At 42.6% G+C, this 20,161-nt stretch overlaps 1 protein-coding gene across 3 annotated transcripts in view; it reads left to right on the top strand.

The window, feature by feature from the left end:
* LOC311014599 (carboxyl-terminal PDZ ligand of neuronal nitric oxide synthase protein-like) overlaps window positions 1-20,161 on the top strand; it is a 172,848-nt gene that overhangs the window by 97,022 nt on the left and 55,665 nt on the right. For 2 of the 3 annotated variants that reach the window (XM_084011295.1, XM_084011297.1), the window contains 2 exons: window positions 6,260-6,401; window positions 11,364-11,581. In XM_084011295.1, coding sequence (XP_083867421.1) covers window positions 6,260-6,401; window positions 11,364-11,581 — 360 coding nt within the window. The remainder of the gene's footprint in view (window positions 1-6,259; window positions 6,402-11,363; window positions 11,582-20,161) is intronic. The other variant, XM_084011296.1, reaches the window with a different exon arrangement.

Genomic DNA, 20,161 nt, shown 5'->3' with positions numbered 1-20,161 from the left:
AGGGCTACTGCAGGACACACCTTTTGTAAACTGCATCCTTATCCGACATCTGAACTGTGACACAATTTAACCTGCTGTCTACCCAGTCATCTGTGAAGCTACACCTGAACCCTTTCTATGACAACAATAGATGATAACCATCCACAGTCATTTTCAAAACCTAGTAGTTTCACCACTCAGTTGCAGGATTAATGGACATACAGTACCACATTCATGGTCACTTTCAGTATCTGTATTTTAATCCAACTAAGTGTGTGGATTTGGATGGTGGCAAGACACTGAAGGATCTGGAAGAAACCCAAGCAGCCGTGGGATGGCCATGCAAAGTCGAAACAAAAAGGCTCAGCCAGGCGGCGGATTCATTATGTTGAAATGTCATTCAATTGAATTCTGAAAAGGACAAAGGAAAAAGACAGAACTTGAAGCTAACTTTTATTGGTAAGTATTCAGCAGATTCTTTGTAATTCTACAGCAACTAAACTGCAGACTTGAGTCCTTGATAAAAGTGACAACAAGGTGTTATCTCTCTCAATTATCAAAGAAAGTGAAGGAAACAAGAAACTAAAGTTAACTCTTGATATTGAATGACACAGACACATTTCCATCTTTAGGAAAAACCACACTGAAGTGTGATACCCGTCTCTAGCATGGAGTTGTAGTTGTAGTATGGATGTGTGTGTGCTTGTATGATGTACCCTCGCTTTGTGCGCAGCCTGGAAAGCGAGCTAATGGTGCTGAAGAGTCACTGAGGCATCATGACTTAATTTCATCACACTCCACTCACTTCATGCTCTCAGACACACTCACAGTCACTCTCAAACCTGCTTATTGATTACTACTTGTTTTGTTCCGATAATGTCCGTCTCCAGTGCCCTCGGTACACTCAGTGTTATTCCTCCCAGTTGTGCCACTAATTTCCTTCAGGAAATAAAAAGAAAGTGTTAGATAAACATCAGGCTAGTCTGTGCCCCAGATGATTAGAGTAGTTAGGTGGTGATCAGGAAGTCCAGATTAGATGGTTAATAAGAGGAAGCAGAATACATCACAGGCAATCTCTGCTATTGCACACTATAAATACCCGGTGTGCATGGCGTGATGGATTTGTGAGCTTCTGATGGATGCGGTTCATATATAAACGCTGGATGAAAAGAGAATGAATGCGTTCATCAACAGAGGAGAAAGAGTTGGGAAAGGCTTTTATTAGAAGTAACTAGCCTCTCATTGTTGAACCTGCTTTTGCCTTGATTGCTCCTTATGTTCCTTTTTGTATGTTTTCTTTGCTTGTGCCTGGTCTTCCAAGGGGACAGCAAAAGCATCGCTGAACCTCTGTGGGTAATCAGGCATAAATAATACATCACTCTTTTGATTAGGCCTGATCCTATAGATGCTAAGAGAGACTATTCTGCTGCCAGGGATCCAGCTCCCTGCCAGCATGATGAGAGAGAGAGATTGACAGAAAGCACATTTACTCAGTTGAATTGACAGAGGCGAAGTGATCGGGAGGGCGATAGAGACTGAGAAACAGAGATGGTGACAGATATCCAACTTAAGAACTGTCCGTGTCTTTACAGCAGGATATGCAGGCTTTGTATTTGAGTGACAACCATCTGAGAAGTTTTGTCAGCTGCCAAAATTTGAGTTGCGTTGGAGAATTGTCTCTGGGTCCCTAATGTTAAGATACTGGAGAAATTTCCTGATCAAAAAGAGTTAACTGAGATAGAACAATGTGTTGTTGCTGGTTCAAAAAATATATACCACGAAGACTCTTGTCGAGGCTCATTTATGAAAGATAAACATATGCCAATAAGTCTTATAGCAAACAACCAAGAATGACCAATCTTCAAGAATAACCTGTTCCAAAATCAACTTAGCGTTTTGTGATCCACCCACTGTGTGATGAAGAAAAGGTCATGTTGAGCCAACTAAAACTACGTTGTTATTGTTTAAGGGATATCCTGGTCCTGGTTCAGATTAAAAAGACTCCAGTGTTAGGTGGGACATGAACCACATGCCAAAGTTGCCTTCTTTTTCAGTGGAGGCTCAAACCAACAAAAGGGGCTGCACATTGGTGGTGGCACGACAATGACATATGATGCACAAAATCCAATTTAAGTAAGAGATCAAACACAGCAGTGTTTTATATTAGAATGTAGGATTTCAAAGCTCTGGCAACAACTCACAGCGGCAGTCCTTCTATTTGTCTTTGTGATGATCACCAGGTAAAGCCTGATATTCCACAAGATAATCCATCAATAGAGTGCTTCTGGGAGTATTTCATTTCTTTCATCAACGCCTTGCCAACGTAGTAGTCCACTTCAGATAAATGAAAGGGCTGCACTTTTTTTTCAAGCAATGCAATTGTGTGTCTGAAGGCAACCTAAGAGCTTTTGTGACACCAAAGGGTCGGGGTTACTCTCATGGCAATAAGGGGTTGAAATAGTTGTAAGATTGGAAACATTGGTCTTTTTCCAGCTCTTGAACAGATTTCATTGCAGGAAAGTAAATGTATTTTCTTATCATTGACCGATTTGGTGTTCAGTCGCATAAAGAACGGAACGGAAGCAGTCCGTTGTAATTCAAAGACCATTGTAGAGGTCAAAGCTTTTCTTTCTTCCAGTGAAGCAGCATGTGCTCAGTTTTATTACAATTAGGCTTAACTACTGTAATACATTGCTCTCCAGTGGCCCCAAAAAGTCTATAAAACAATTTGAGCTTGCAGAGCTTGCTGGCACAGTGTAACTGGAACTTAAAACTGAGCTCAAAGCACTGCTGTCCTTAAGTCCCTGCGAGGGCTTCCAGATATATGGAGGATAGATTGTTAAGCTCCTGGTAATATATGTATATATACTTACACTTGACTGTGTAGTTGATGTGCTCCAATGTTATGTCCCTGACCTCTACAGTGTCAGATCCACAGCTCCAGTAGCAAAGATTAACTAGTTTTTGCCCACTTCCTCTGGGTCTTAGTCAAGCCAATGTGGTTTGCTGGTCTGATTATGAATGGGAACATCATCTTTTGTGTGCTACAAGAAACACTGACGAGACGGGTGCTGTTAGGGTTGTCAAAAAATAGATCCTCGATAAATAATCTAAAACTAAAAATGAGTATCGGATTCAATACTAACTTGCAAAAGTATTGATACTTTTCTGCAGACAGACAGCTACAGCTCCGTCTCTCTCTGCAGCTGAACACGTTCACATTAACAACACTGAGCTGGGTGAACACAGCTAGCGCTGCTGCCAGAGGGCCTTTGCTACAAGTCGAAAATTATAAAGCAAATGTGCCGTTTGGAAGTATTTAGCATACGAGGCTAACGACCGGGGAAACAAGTTGATATGCTAGCAATGCTAAAGTAGCAGCACAGAGTTGAGTAGCACAACTAACGTGGTGAAGCATCTCAAAGACCGACCGGTCTTTATGGGGAACTTAGAGAATCAGTAAAGCTCCCGTTTCAAAAACATTGAAGTATTTAACGGTTAAGTCTGTTGAGTTATCATTATGTTAGCGGCTAACAGCTAATAAAAAACAGTAATGTAATGACGGATTTAGATGCAGATGCAGCCTGCTCTACCAACTCTATTTGATCAGCTATGGAAATATGGTGCCAAGTCACCAGCAACACAGGAAATAAACAGGACTGTAACTGGACACATATCATATACATTATTATTATAAACATTATTAAAAATTCTGCCTCTTAATTTTTATTAATTTGCTCCCTTTGGTATCGAAAATGAAATTGAATATTTTCCTGGGTGTCGATATTGATTTTCAAATTCTAGTATCGTCGTACCGTAGATGCTGTTGAACACGTTGTAAATCGCTACATTTCTGAGATGTCAAGCTATCTTCTTTGGTGTTATAACCAAGTTTAAGCTAGGTATTTGGACAGTCAACCCTTTAAATCGACACACTGAAGAAGAGACAATGCACACCGTTGTGTTTGCCTGTGCATTTTGATATCAGTGAGTGGGTGAGTAAGGGGACCTTGAGCCTTTGGTGGGTTCACTGCACAATAACACCAGCAACTGTCATCATCCCCTGTTTAAGCGCCTGCGGAAATGTCTTCAAAGGGAACACATTTGTTTACTGTCACACTAGAGGCCAGTGTGGGTTGGAAAGACATGAATAGAGGGTCCATAGAGGAGGAGGAGAAGGAGAAGGAGGAGGAGACGGGGGTCAAAAGAAGGATGGAGGAGATGGAGAAGAAGAGAACAGCCCAGCAGACTGAACAGTGGGTCTGAGTAGGGAAGGAGCAAGGGAGCAGCGAGAGTAAAGGATATGAACAGTGTATTTGCATGTGGGCATCTCTGATCACTCAACACTATGAGGTCAAACAGTGTTCTGTGTACTTTTATGTTGTTTGATGTCTTCATGTTCACTCACTTTTGCTGCTGTTAAAGGGAATTTCTATTAAAGTGATTTATCTATCTTATCTTTTCTCGGTGTTGGTTGAGCCACCTGTCTTGTCTGTTTCAGGATATTAATACTCAGCAGAAAATTAGAAAAGAGAGACGGACACAGCTAGAGATGGCTCGGGCTGAAATCTGTGATACCTTTTTATGAAGTATTTTGTAGACATTCCTCATACTTGTAGTATTCCTCATACTAATTGTGTTCCTGTTTCCATTCTGTAATTCGTTTTTTTAATGAGTTGTAAGGTTAGAGATTGCAGCTTAGATGGTCTGAATTTGCGTTAATGGACACATTGATTACTGTGTGTGGCAGTAAACAATCAGTTCTTAGCACTAAAATGAGGCTGATTGTTTTGTGATTAAACACTGAACCTGGACCCAAACCCAAGACTCAGACACAGGAGAGTTGGTGTAATAAAAAAGCCCTGAAGCAGGCCACTGGGAGGCAGACAGGGAAGAACAGACCAAAGACGCAAGGAAGGGAAAGAATACCAGACACAAGAGGGAGAGACAGAGCAGACTGCCAGATTGACTGAACAGATTGCCATGGCTGCAACTGATGCTTATTTTCGCCAATCAGTTGAATTTAACACCCGGACATGTCGCCTCATTATTATTCCCTTCTTAGACTCAGTCTTAGAACAGTCTAATGAAACATAAGTAGTTTGGGAAGTTTGATGAGCAAAACTTAAAATTTTGACCCCATACAGCTTTTCGTGAGGTGACTAAACACAATAATGTGGAGACCACAAAGTCGGCTCAGTCCATGTTGGTAGTAGCTGTTGATCTTAGGGTCAGTAGATATGAGGCACGTTTTTACGATCAGGGCATAAATTGTTTCTGCTGATACAAGCAGCTGCTGGCGAGTCACTATGGAAACAACATCAGCACTAAATGGAGCTGAAGCTGCATGTTTGACATGAAAAATAAAATAATAATGAATAACACTGAGCACACTGAGACTGCATCTGAACCCTTTTCCTTTTGTTTGACCCCCAAAAAAACATCAGTAGAAGCCGAGTCCCAGAACCTCACACTCTGCCAAAACCATTTCAAGTATTTAATGTAACACCCAGATGTGCCGAATGCATTACATTTCTCATGTGATACTCTTCCCGGGGTCACACAATGTTCGGATTCTGATACTGAGCCGCACTGAATGCTGAGACTTCAGGCTGGTCCAGAGCTGATAACTGGGACAAGGAAGGATTGGATGTCCTTTGGCAGGATCTTCATTCTGTTCTGGCTTTTAGACCAGACTACATCTGTTCTGCTCATTCAGCTGAGGATGAGTGGTGCTTTAAAATGAAATATTTTCACTTTTAAAATGTAATCAAGGAAAAATGGACAACGTGATCAATGTCCTGGCTCCTCCACCATTAAGAGAGTTCCTATCACTGCACTCAGGGGAGGATGACTAGGGCGACCAACAAAGGTGACCATCAACCGAGTTTGGCAGATCAGCCTTTTCTATCAGTTCAGTGCCAAGTTATATAAGAGAGTGCTGTAGCCATTCTGATTGTTGAATTCAACCCAATCATGTGGGCATCACACATGAATACAAACACTTAACATGTGAAATCATGTGGTTTTGTTGCTGATTCCATGTATTTATTGTTTTATAAATTGTTTTCTATACTACAGTTTTACTGTTCTTAACAGATATGTCATTCTCTGCTACAGCTAAGAAGCTCTGCACTGTCCCTGTCAAATTTATAAAATAAAAAAGATTTGAACTCTGGTTTAAAAACAAGGCAAAGAAATGGCAACAAAAGTGGTTCAAATTATGATTTGAGACCAACTGAATTTGCGTGTTTTTTGTTTGTCTTTCTCCCCTGCCCAGAGTCAGGCCATGCGTATCGTTCGGACGGTCGGCCAGGCGTTCGAGGTTTGTCATAAACTGAGTCTGCAGCACACGCATCAGAGCGCAGATGGACAGGAGGACTGCCACAGCGAAAAGAACGGCAACGACTCCTCTATTACAGGTACACAAACTCACAGTAGGACATGCACCTGCCACCCAGTCAGCATCCCATTCTTACTGTGTAAATCTGTAACCCTGTTGCTCTGTGCTCAAGGACTAGTAAATACTGATGTTTTTTCGCTTATTTTCAATGCCTTTACCGGTAGTAATTTCAGAAGGGGATGGTCAAGTAATATTTCTGAGGCCAAATATGATGTTTTATATTGTGTAAACTGCATCACAATTACTTATACGTAACAACAGTTGCTTCAACAGATGTAAAAACAATAGAACATGCAGGCTTTTTTTAGAACAGCAACCAGCAATAGAGAAAATACATAGGCAGGTTGACGATGCAACGTCCATCCATTACTTTCCTGTGATCTTTACTGTCAACTTTATTTAACCATCGGCTCCAGCCCCCCACAACCCTGAATACAGGCTAAGAAATAGACGATGGATGGATGGACCTTTATTTAACCAGGAAGTGCCATTAAGATCAAACATCTCTTTTACAAGGCAGACCTGGAACTTAAACATAATAAATACAACATAATAATGTAGTAGTTTGTTATGAAATACTTCCTCGTACCCGTAGATTTATTTATGAGTCTATATTGTTTTGGCATGAGTTGCCTAGTTTTAGAGCTATCAGCTACAGACACGACTGCCTTCCTCGAATATTATGTGAATAATGGCACTCGGCTTGTGGTGCTCAAAGTGCAAAACAATACATTTGAAATAACTCAACAGCAATGTCTCTTTCCAGAAATCAGGGCCTAGTTACTCACGATAATCCACGTATCCTGTTGAGCATTTACATAGGAACTATTTTCTTTCAACCATAGTTGAACCTGGAACTACTCACCGATATCTGCAAAGCTAGGCAACTCACACCAAAACAATCTAGACTGATAAACAGCACTATACGGGTAAGAGGAAAAACATGCTTGATTTAGGAGTTTATTGTCCCTTTAATATTACACTTGTTGCCTTTTTATTACAAACCGTTTTCCTGTTGGGCCTCCCTCATTATCCAGCAAGGATCTCTAAGCTTGATCCGTCTGTTGTGATAACATTGTAGGTTACAAATTAATTGCTGAGTAATTGCCCATGTTTTTCAAACTGTCATCATCATCCCATGTTAAATTGCCTCTGGAGGTGATGAATCAACTACTGTCACCTGCTGAGCTGAATCCTAGATTGTAACACATCCTTTCTAGCGGTCAATATAGCATCAGTCGTCTTATCAAATGTTTGGCCTGACCACCTTTTGGTCTGATGGCGCGTTTTGGTTGCCCCAGTGAATTTATGTTTAGCAACGTCACCAGGCTTCAATACCGCAGCATCGGTTTTGTGTTACTACAGATAGAAGTGATTTTGCCCGGAGCTACAAAACAAAAAACAAGTTTTACTATGCTGTTGTATTTGTTGTAGGGTTTTGGCTTTCGTAAGAAAAAAGGCAGATGGAGTGCATGAGAAGGAAGGTGAAGCCAGAATCCATTCACAGCCGCCCTGCAGTAGTGCACAGTGTCCCTCAACCCTTTAGAAAGACGAGATACACAAACCAGGGAGGTTCTTAGGTCATGGAATAAAACTAAAGAAATATCTAGCCTTCTCACACAGCCATACGTCCTCCGATGGCACAAACAGTTTGGATTGGACACACACTCCACACAGACATACAGACTCGTTCCTGCCTGCATTGTGCCCGATTTGGCGAGCAGGAGAGGGTGATGCTGAAGTGAATGTCACGGATGAGTCAACCTAAAGAAAGAAGGCACCACACAGAAACACTGGTGGGCTGAGCTGCTTTTATCTGCTGCCTCGTGCCTGGACGGGATGGCCTTCACGGCAGCCCAGGGACACGTGGCTCTGAGGGGGGTCTGAGAGGACCCACATGGGGATTCAGCCTTTGGAAGACTCCACGATCAGAGTTCTTTCACGCCCTCGTTCCAGTTATTACAGCAGCCAGTGCTGGTCACCCTTCCCCACCATGATCTGAAAGCACCAGGCTGGGCTACGTTATCTCCGCATCCCCCTCTGGCTCTCCAGAGACGAGCTCTCTTTCACATGCTGATGAGCCCAAAGATCACCCACACACTATAACCGTACATCCACACATAATGGAAGGACCCCACAAGCATGCAAACTCAGACGCATGCACACACACTCGCTGTCATGGTGTGTTAAGCAACACAACAGCCGTCATGCACAGCCAATGAGCTTATCTGGAGACCTAATTATCATGGCAATGAATGGAGAAGGGATAGAAGAGTGGAAGATAGGGGATTAGACAAACAGAAAGCTGGAAGAAAGCATGGCTAGGGGAGGGGGAGGAAGAAGAGATTTTAGGGGGGGAAAAGGAGCTTAGCATGATGGAGGACGAAAGGGAAAAAGTTGCAATGTAGAAGTCAACACCCCATTTATTCAGCCCCGTCTTTGAACACAGACTGGCCAATCATAGTGTAGCATCTGCTCCACAGACATTCGAAGCGAGACATGGTTCAACGTTACACTCGTTACCTGGAAGGGTAGGAAGGATCATTTTAGTGTCTTCTGTTTCAATCACCAACTGATGTGTTGTGGTGGCTCACTGTGATCTGCAACGTATCTTTATTTTTTTTACTGGGTTTTAGCAGCTGAATTCCAGACATTCTGGATGTATTATGTCTGAATAAGCATAATGCTGCTTGTCTCTGACATGGCTCTGTGCAGGGAGCCAGTTAGTTAGTGACAGTGGGCTCCATGGTAGCTCTGACTGCTTGACGGCGTAGCGGCAAGGCTTAGTGAGGTGTCGATAGAGTGCTGCAGGGTTGACATTTTTAAAATTAGCTCGTAATAAGTTTATGACACGACTTGTACTCAGCAAGCAATTTCTAATTTTGGAAGCATGGCTGCAATTGGCAGAAGTAAAATGCTAACATTAGGCTATTCACGGGCTGCACCACAGTGGCATGAGCTCATCAGAATATACTGACCCCCCAACTGTCTCTTGCAAGTGATTCAGAGCAGACTGAGCAGACCATTTCAGATACAGGTACATTCAGACAGACAAGTGTTCTTGTAGAAACCCACAATACAAGTATGAACTTGAAAATGAGTAAAATATGTCCTCTTAAAAAACGCCAGCTTGAATTAACTTTGTGTTTGAACCAAGTTTTTCTTCTGACCATTTAAGAATTGACAACTTTATGCTGAGAATGCAAGTGAGGGCAGAGAAGAGGTGAAGTTGGAGAGGAGAGGGAAGGGGAGGAGGGTCAGAGAGACAACAGGAGGAAAACATGTGCACAACAGAGGGCAGGAGGAAGGGCGGAACAGCGCAGATAACTGGGTAGAAATGTGGAGGAAGAGGAGAGGTGATGGAGAAGGAGGCTAGGGTAGTGCTGGCAGCAGGTTATCAAGTGTGAGGTTTATGTCGAGGGTGGAGGGGGAGGACAGCTCTAATAGCCAGGTGCTAGAAGGAAGAAGGGGAGTTAAATTGGAAGCAGAGGTGAGTCAGGAATGGATGAAGGTGGATGTAGGATGGACGGTGGAGGTAAGTGGTTGAAGGCGAGGATGAAGAGGACACTGCAGTAGGAGTAGCAATAAAACAGGAAAGACGGGAGAGAAAGAGGACACGTAGGAAGCAAGTAGCAGATTTTTTTATCAGATCTGGAGTGAGTGAGTTAATATGTGATAAAGTCAGTTGAAATGTTTTGCAAAGCATATCAAGCAGACGGTAGAGTAGTCTTGATATTCTCCTTTAACTTCGGCCAAGAGAGATAAGGATATTTCCTAATGTCAAACTCTTCACAATGTTTTTATGCCCCGCCATTAACGTTTTAAATATTTCTTCAGAAGTCACGTGAGTTTCTGTGACATCCTGCATCTTGACTTAATCATCGGGGGTGTGCGTTCTTATGATTTAAATATTGAATAAATAAATGAAATATTGTTAATGCTGTTATGTCTGTTGTCTCGCACATTTTTAAAATAAGGGAAGGTTTTAAAAATTCTCTAGTGTGCATCAGTCATTACCCACTGAGATCCCTTCTTCTTTTGAGTAGTTTTTATGTTTTCAAAATAATTGCTTTTTTTTTTTACTTAAACTTGCTGTATGTGAACACCAACAACTGCAGTCTATTCCAATATTGTTGTGAGTGCGGTCCCAGTGGCTCCAGGAGCAATCATGTAGTTCTAGTGCAGTCAAATTGCCAGGAAGCAAATGCATTTCTTGTGGGCCACTATCAATAACTCTGCTTACATATAAAATGTATCATAACCAGACCACTGGCACCTACATTACCCTGTTGTACAATTCACTTTAAAATGAGAGAAGCTGTGATAGACAACCTCAGGCTTTGTTGTCAAAGGAAGAAGTGTTCCAACTGTGACACTCAGTGCTGGAGTTGTTTTCTTTGATTTGCCTGGTGAGGCAAATCAAAATGAAATAGTAAAACATTTAGACTGCTGGAGGCAAAGACCTTCTTAAGATTCTGAGAAGGTTTTCTGTATCCATTTAGTGAAATCGACATGGGACTTTTCCAGCAATGTGACCTTTTTTAATATTAAAAAGAAAAGTAGGATAACTGTATTTATACACAAAATGTGTGTTCTCCTACAGAGACACTCTTATTCAAGTGTTTCAATATATTGCACACTACAGCATTTACCAGTGAGCTGAATTTAAAATAAATCCTCAAACTGTTTTGTCAATTGCCTCATAGACTGGCAATATTGTTTAATGATATTTGCTTCAGCCCAATCTGTCCAATTATAAATGTATTTACAGGAATGAGAGCACTGTTTAAAATCTCAAAATGGAAAATGGAAGCTCCCTGTGTTATATGTGTATATGCATTGGATTATGACAATTATCTGAATCTTATTCATAGTCATGCATACTGTGGTTTCTGGATAATATTTCTCACCGGAGTGTTTTTATGTGTGTCCGCCCATGTGTGTGTGTGGCCATTGCTCATGCCTACATGTGTGTATGCAGGCGTGCGTGCTTATCCACCTGTATGTGTGTGTACTTTCCTCGGCTCAGCCCGGGAGCTTACAGGCGCGGAGAAGACGCCGACCGTCTCCGAGGAGACGGATATCGATGCGGAGGAGGCGAGCCAGGTGTCGGCAGCAGAGGAGTTAACCCTCAATAGAGGGGTGACCGATCTAGACGCCACAGCCAAGACACCCGACCTGAACCACACAGAGACCCAGGTAAATCATACTGTGTGTGTGTGTGTGTGTGTGTGTGTGTGTGTGTGTGTGTGTGTGTGTGTGTGTGTGTGTGTGTGTGTGTGTGTGTGTGTGTGTGTGCGCGCGCAGCAACCTCCGCTTATGAAAATTGAAGGCAAAGCAGAAATGCCTTAAACTTGCATTGTCTCTGCTGGCCATCAGGGGGCGACTCTTCTGGTTGCAAAAAGAAGTCTGGCTGAATGGAAGTCTATGAAAAAATGACTCTACTTTCACTTGATTTATTATCACAGTAAACATGAGTTCATGGTCTCAATCTCTAGTTTCATGTCTTCTTCAACACAGCATGATGTTCATTTAGTAAATGATGGTCCATTTAGAGTCAAATAGACAATAAAGCAGTGTATATAGGGCAGGACAATCAGTTCTGTTTACAAATAAATAACATTTAAAACCAAAAGGGAAACAACAATAAATCCTTAATTTTCTCGTGCAGTGAGAAACAAATGCTGATAACTTTGCCGTGTGGAATGATCTATGATCTAACAGTATGACACGGACCGAGGAAGCAGAGCAGCACTGAGCAGCAGCAAGTTATTCAGACCCGCAGGGTAAAAGTGAGAAATGTATAGAAATCTATTATTTTATAATTCATTCCCATGCATGCTGATCAGAGTAATCTCCGTCAGTGTCTCTTCCTCTTCTCTTAAACCGTGCACGAGCATGCAAGAGAGACAGTGAGTTACTACGGTTACATGCGCGCTCTCTGTCTGTCGCCCAGGAACTTTCCGGCAAATTCTTGTTTTCATAGCACCATTGAGCTGAATAATCATGACCATGCGTCTGTTTAACATGTTTGTTTTACATTTCTGTATTTTTTCAGTATCCCTCATGTTTGGTGATGGTGAGAGCTATGGTTACTACTGTACCTTTAAGAAGGCAATGATTTTGATTAGTAATATTTCTAGTGTGATGATGTCTTCTGACGTCATCACACTAGAAATATTACAGTTTACAATATGTGTCAACACGTAGTTAAAAGTCCTTTATTAGCAACTATGCGTCTTTCTTACACGCTCCATATTGTTTTCTGTTGACATAAGTATTAATCAAAGGACTTGATTTTTGATAATAATACATACCGTAGGAGGTTAAATGGATTGACTGAGGAGTAAATTCATTGATTAAAGTATTATTTTAACATTTTAAGCCTGACTTCTCTATGCCACATATTGCAGTCAACGTCACCAAACAAGAACGTAAAAATTAAATGGTTAAGGAAAGAAAGGTCCACACAAGGACGGCTATTAAAATGTCTGTGTGTCAAAATCTGGAGTCGGTTCACGTTAAGGGTCGGAAATCTGGCAGGAAATCAAATATCTGTTCAATCACTTCAGGTCAGACTGACCTCCCGAGTGTAACAGAGGATATCCAAAGTTTACACAAGCTTTTTACATCTTCTAGTTTTATTTCTTTGAGGCTTTCTTCACTTTTAAACGTACGTGCCTGTGTCAACCAACGGTGGAATCAAGTCTGTGTTTACATATGGCTATAGAAATATTTCCACTAGAGCTGAGCTCCAACAATACTCTGCTAGTCAATCCAGTTCATATGTCTATGTTTGTGATGTGTTAGAGGTTTGGTGCGGCTCAGTCGGACTTCTCTCCTGTGTGTGGAAAGCCACCACCAGCAGTCTGTCTGCTACCAGACGAATGCTCTTCGTCCTCCCTGGAGGTGTGTGAACGTGGCTGTCTGGCTCAGCTGGCGAAGCAGCCTAGTAGCTGTTGTTTACTGGGATGGGTTACTATGCAGGCCAGGGGTAAAATTGTGTTTTTGATGAAGGCAGCATAGGGAGGATAACACTGCATGATGATGGCAGAGAGTGGGTGTGGCGTAATACTTATTACACTACTTTGTTTTGAGACTTGCACTCTGTGTCAAGTTGGCAACAATGGTGTATAATAATTATTTTTATTTTGTTTTTCTGTCTTAAATCCCATCACCTGGCTTCGCTTCGTGAGGTAGTGGACAAGGATAGAGGGAGGGCCGGGGCTGACTTCTTGTTTTACGTCCTACAACATAATGTTTTCATCTTAATCCTTGTGTATGGATTATACTGCAACATTTTCTTCCATTTACAATCCAATTGGAGACACTATCAACACAACATTCACTGTCATTGTCAGTGTGTGGCATTATTTTCCCTTAGGTAGCTGCTCCTAGCAACTAAAGCGTTATATAGACAGATAGCATGGTCTTCGGTGAAGCACAAGTCGGAACACTGGCTTTTAAATATGTATCCACTAGTCTTCCCTTACCTTAACAAAGTGTGCGTATCCAATCAGTCAAGCATGCTTGTTGGATTGTCTCAGTGTCTGAAAACCAATTGTGACAATGGAACCAGGGGGCTGCATCAAACAATTTGTACACCTTTCTTAAAATGACGACAAAACGGCAATTGTACAGCAATTTTAGCTTCTTCCATAATACACAAGGAATAAAAAATCAGTAGTGTATGAACATATTTTGTAGGAGATGGGTCGGAAGACGAGATGACATCATCCATTATTTGCAAAGATGCACTGCGTTTTATTAAAGCTGGTCTTCATTTTATTTTATGTATATGGCAAGTTGTGGGCTGCACGGTGGTGTAGTGGGTAGCACTGTCGCCTCACAGCGAGAGGGTCCCAGGTTTGATTCCTCCCACAGTCCAAAGACATGCAGGATGGGGATAGGTTCATTGATGACTCTAAATTGCCCGTAGGTGTGAATGTGAGTGTGAATGGTTGTCTGTCTCTACATGTCAGCCCTGTGATAGACTGGCGTCCTGTCCAGGGTGAACCCTGCCTTCACCCAATCTCAGCTTGGATCGGCTCCAAGCTGCCCCCTGAGACCCTGAATACAGGATAAGCGGTAGACGATGGATGGTATATGGCAAGTTTAAAGAGCAGACATCACAAAGTGGGTCACACAAAAAAAGACAAAAAAGCAAGTAAAAGAGAAAACAACAAACATGAAATGCAGACATCAAGTACGGTGCTGTGGAAACACATTTCCTGCTTGGGGGACAATAAAGTCTGAAGCAGAAGACACTAAAAAACAACTTGAGCAGAGGACTTCAGAGACCTGCTGCTGATGCAGGACTGCAAAAGCTTCATAATGTAGGCAGGTGGCTTTACACATGATCACAGAAATTTTGAACTGGAGTTCTCTAAAGTTGATGGGAAGCCAGTGTAAAGGAAAGAAATGGAAGTAACATTAGACCTTTCAGAGGACTGGGTCAAAGCATTTTGGACCATTTACCTGAGTGTTGCTCAGGCAAGTGGAAAGAGAATTGCAGTTGTCAGGACAGACAGAGATAAATGCATGAATAATCATTTCCAGAGCTGTGGACATAGCTGCCAGCACAAACAGCACAATGTTGTGGTTTGTTTCTGCTACCCAATACAGAATTGCCATATTAAACTCTGCTGGTCAGATGCGCCAAAACGTTTTTATTATATTTATATAATCTTCATTTTCTATATAACCTTTCTACTAAAATGTCAAATATTCCCATTTGCTGCAAAATCCCTGATCTGTAGTTAAATCAAGGTAATTAGGTAGTTCCTTAGGCAGTCTCAGTTGACGGTCAATAATTAACCGGCATGCTGTTACCATGGGCAACACTCCAGGGTTTAATAAACTTTGCATCAGGACCTATGAGAAGGTTAGGTATGTCACCACATGGAGACATGGAGCAGAGCCAGCACTAGAGAGCCATCTCGGGTCCTAACTCAGAGTTACAAAACCACGCTTTTCAGCTGTTTAACAGTCCTTGGGTCCCCATTAACGTTTGAGTTATATGACCTTTCATTACAGCTCCTGATTGAAAGCAACGCGGCGTGAAATCACTGAAACAACCAGCTCTCAGCAACGACCTCTATTCTCAGGTCATTGGAGGAAGAGTGTGTGTGTGTGTGTGTAAGGGGGGGTGTAGCTACCTTTGCACGTACATGAACTCCATGTATTCTTTTCAGTATTTTTAATCAGACACATAAAAAGGGCATGACGGATGAAATGGGAATATGCGGGGAGAAAGAAGTGTGGGAAGGTAACATCTGAGACAGTGGATCTCTGTGCCGTTAGCGGCGGTGTGTATGCATGTTTCATACACAACCAAGTGTGAGTTTTCCCTGAGAGGAGGGATTTGATTCACTATAGGGTTTCCCTGGATGCTCATGAAAGGGAAAGCAGCCTGTGAGTGTTAAAGTTCATTCTCTTCCTGTCAGCTCCCGTTAGACTGACAAATCCCTGGGTGCCTGGCGTTCAAACGATCCCGCAGGACTCGGAGAGCACACATCAATCCTACCTTGGGCTTTGTGTCCACGAGGTTGAATCGGGACGTTTACTTTTAAAAGGGCTTGCCTCTGGGATGAGATGAGATCAGAGAGTTACTACAAGGCAAATTGGAAAGGCAAAAGTCAGTTGAGAGATCACTGCATTTTACACATTTTATGAGGCTGCTGAGGCTTGTTTTTTGTTTCAAGGATGAGCTGTTTTTGTTTGAAAATTAGACAGCGAGAGCGAAGGAGAAAGTGCGTGTGTCCACGTGGGCACGTGTGCATTAAAGTTAGGCTGTACCAAAAAAAGCGCTTTGATAGAGGTTTAGCCTGTGGCCTACTTTCAGGAGCTGTCAGGCAGTTGTAAACACTGTGATCCATGAGTGTAGCGCTATAGGCAGCACTCCACCGACAGAACTCACTCTCTTGTTTTTTCTCCCTTCCCATCATTACTGTGCATCAGTTGTTTTAGACTATCATGACCTAACATGGATGGATGACTGAGCAGGCCTGTCTGGGTACAGGGCTCGGGCCCCAAGGTGTCAGGGGTCCTCTCTTTGAAGTGACTATTCACATTTTTTGTTGGCAAGTCACAGAAAGAAAGAACACCCTGATTGTAGACTGTGGGGGGGATATGATGCTTGAATGCATCGCGATGTGGACGATTCTGAATCCATTCACAAATATCAACCTTTTTTAAATCTGTATTTCTTTCGGAACGCAAAAGGCGGAACTCTGAAATGCAGCGCCCGGACAGTCTGTGGCGTTGCACATAACAGAGACACGGCTGAGAGAGGAATCCCACCGGCACCCACTGCATTTACACCGATAATGTTTCATCATTCATGGCCGAAAAAACACTATTACTGCTTTGTACATGTTGTGGAAGTCCCAGACACTCTCGGGGAACTAATCGCCACCGTCTGAGTTTATACCTTTACCTGGAGGGGGATCGGTGAATCTCATAGAGCTGTATTAACAGCAGCGGTCGCTATCAAAAAGCCACGTTGTGATTTATTTACAATATACGGATAAAGAGTATGCCGAAGTAAAGACGATTAGTAGTAGTAGTAGTAGTAGTCCGAAGTCATGGTTTGTTTAGTCCGTTAAGACGATATGCAACCAACTTTAAAATGCTTGTTTTGGCGTTCTGCTCGCTCAGAACTAAGCGAGGCCGTAGCGGCTACGTAAACACTGACCATAACGTCGTCTCGGCATAAATACGGCAGCGACCTTTTTGTTTGTTCTACGGACAGTCTCTGGTTTTACTCCTAGTTTGTTTGGTCTCTGTATGAAACGTGGGATACTATCCCACGGCGCCGGGAGATCACAGACCGCTACACTCTGAGTAGCAAACTCACTTTTATTTTTTTAAATCATACATGGGAATGTACACAAAAGAAATTGTTGCATAGAGAAGCATTGATAATCGGTTTCTAATCGAATCGTTGACCTCTGAATCGTAATCGAACCATGAGGTGCCAAGACATTTCCAACCCTAGAAGACGGGCAACCTGTCTGGGGTTTACCCTGCCTTTGCCCAAAAGGGTTGAGTGATTACAGATAATATATGAATGGATGACCTGATGGTCTTCTTTGCTCCTGGTTTTCATCAGACTCTTAAAGCTGGGGTCAGCAGTTGGCTTGGCCGGTATTTCAGTATACCAGTGTATTTAGAAATCCAGATGGTATGATTTTCAATTCAGAGGTCGTCTCCATAGTTACAGGCCGTTATGCTCAGAAAGATGGTGACTGAATGTTTTGGGTCTTATAGTTTATAGTAGACATGTCAGCCTGACACCCATTTCCCAGTTTTTGAAGCATGGCCTGATATGTGGCACTTTCCCTTTTACCCCGTTGAGCTTTGCTGCTACATTTCTAGGCAATAGAATCCAGTTTTACTGTTTTGTGTTGTAAATGTCTTTTAGTTTATTTCCTGTCCTTTTCTTGGTTTATTGCAGCTTTTTGATCATTGATCATTGTTTTGCAAACATCGGCCGACTGACTGGCATCACGGAGTCACAGAGCACGCTTGTGTGTGTGTGTGTGCACGTGTGCTCGTGTGTGTGTGTGTGTGTGTGTGTGTGTGTGTGCGTGCGCGCGCGTGCGCGTGTATATGTGTGTGTGTGTGTCCTTGGTGCCACAGGCACACATGTAGGAGGGTGGGGGTCCTTTTACACATCTGGGTCGTTGTCTCATAACTAGTTGATGTGGTCCAGGTGTCATTGGTTGTTTGCTCATTCAGTCCGTCCATCATTTTAGTCCAATCCAATAGTCTAATCCAATAGTTGTTGTTTGTTCCATCCAAACTGTTGTATTATGGGGGTCATTATGTTGAAGAATGTGTTTATATCACATTATATCAGTGTTATTCTTATCTCAAAACTGATCCTGACTGCATGTTTTTAGTATTCAGTCACTGCTGAAAAGACGCATCAGTGATGGTCTTTTCGTGCTGCTGCATTCGATTGTGTTTCTGACATTTTTTTGTCAGTTGTTTTGTTACTTGTAAATGTAATGTTCTCTTTCCAATAAACAATGTACTTAATTGGATTATTTATTTATTTATTTCGGGCATGTCAGTTAAATCATCATCATCACACTTTGTTCAAATAATACAATACACATGGCCGAAAGGGAAAGCGGGAGAAGCCAAGGCTTATCTAGTCCCGCCCCCATTACCCACAGGATAAAATCGTCATCATAATATTATCTTATTAATGTGAATGGTACTAATAGTCAAACAGAAAACCCACCACTTAGAATTCTAGGGTCGACTGCATCCAAACATGAGCACCAAGAGCATTAGTATGTCTGCACTTCTCTGTTGAAGCTTAGCTAGTTGTTGCTTTTATCCATTCTAATAATCCTGAATGCCGCCTTCACATGTACGATTACTCACCTGGCCTTTGATGTTGACATGAAGGACTTTTGTAGGAGGGAGGATGGAGGAGGGAGAATGCAGGAGGGAGGAGGGAGGATGGAGGAGGGAGGATGGAGGAGGGAGGATGGAGGAGGGAGAATGCAGGAGGGAGAATGCAGGAAGGAGGAGGAGGGAGGATGGAGGAGGGAGAATGCAGGAGGGAGAATGCAGGAAGGAGGAGGAGGGAGGATGGAGGAGGGAGAATGCAGGAGGGAGAATGCAGGAAGGAGGAGGAGGGAGGATGGAGGAGGGAGAATGCAGGAGGGAGGAGGAGGGAGGAGGGACAATGGAGGAGGGAGGATGCAGGAGGGAGGATGGAGGTTCACTCTACGTGAAGAAGTCAGTGTTACTGTTTGTGTGAGAGGGAAATGGATGCTTTGATACACATTATGAAGCCGTGTCTGTGGTGCCAGGAAGATTAAGATTAATAAATGTCATGAGAGAATTTAATTTGTGCTCCAGTGCATCTACACCGGAGCCACTGGACTTTCCACAAAGCTCCTTTTTTGACAGATTTACAGTTCTCTCTCACACACACACACACGCACGTTCTTTTCTCTGTTTGTCTTCTCAGCAACCTTGTAGGACAAAGACACACACCACAGCCTCTCAACTTTTCATTGACTGTAAACTGTATGTTGGCAAAGTTTTTCCCTGCTTGGCTCACTTCTCTTTATTTTTCTGCAGTTAAATTATTTCATTTGAACAGCGTGTGTGTGTGTGTGTGTGTGTGTGTGTGTGTGTGTGTGTGTGTGTGTGTGTGTGTGTGTGTGTGTGTGTGTGTGTGTGTGTGTGTGTGTGTGTGTGTGTGTGTGTGTGTGTGTGTGTGTGTGTGTGTGTGTGTGTGTGTGTGTGTGTGTGTGTGTGTGTGTACTTGTAAAGTTGTGATCAGGAGGGAGGGAATCACAAGGTCAGTCGCCAAAAGAATCCCGCCATTGTACGACCCGTAGCATTTTAGTACAGACCGTAACATTTGAGCATTGCTCATCTTTGAGTGGGTCCATCTACATCTTTTTTCACACACACATGTCTGGTAATCTTAGTGTGTTCAAACAGCCACCTTTTCCCCTTAAGCAGAGCTTAGTGCGGTTTTTTGATCAGCACAGTCATTGTTTTCATGAACGTCAGCCCAAATGGTCACAGCAACAGTTAAAAGGGTTATCCACACACCTCAAATGATTGTCACACTTTAAGTTCCACACTTTTATTTCTTTCTTTATTTCTCCCCTCTCACCTTTCCTTTCAATGGCTCTATCACTCTACTTTTCACTAAATTAGCCCGCATTCTTCGCTGACATTCAATATATTTTGTGAGCATTCAGTGCGTAAGTTTCTTTAAAGTTTGTCCTTCAAACCTAT

This window comes from Eutrigla gurnardus (assembly GCF_963514095.1).
Source record: "Eutrigla gurnardus genome assembly, chromosome: 6".
NCBI lineage: Eukaryota > Metazoa > Chordata > Actinopteri > Perciformes > Triglidae > Eutrigla > Eutrigla gurnardus.
This window is presented reverse-complemented; position numbering and strand designations above follow the sequence as displayed.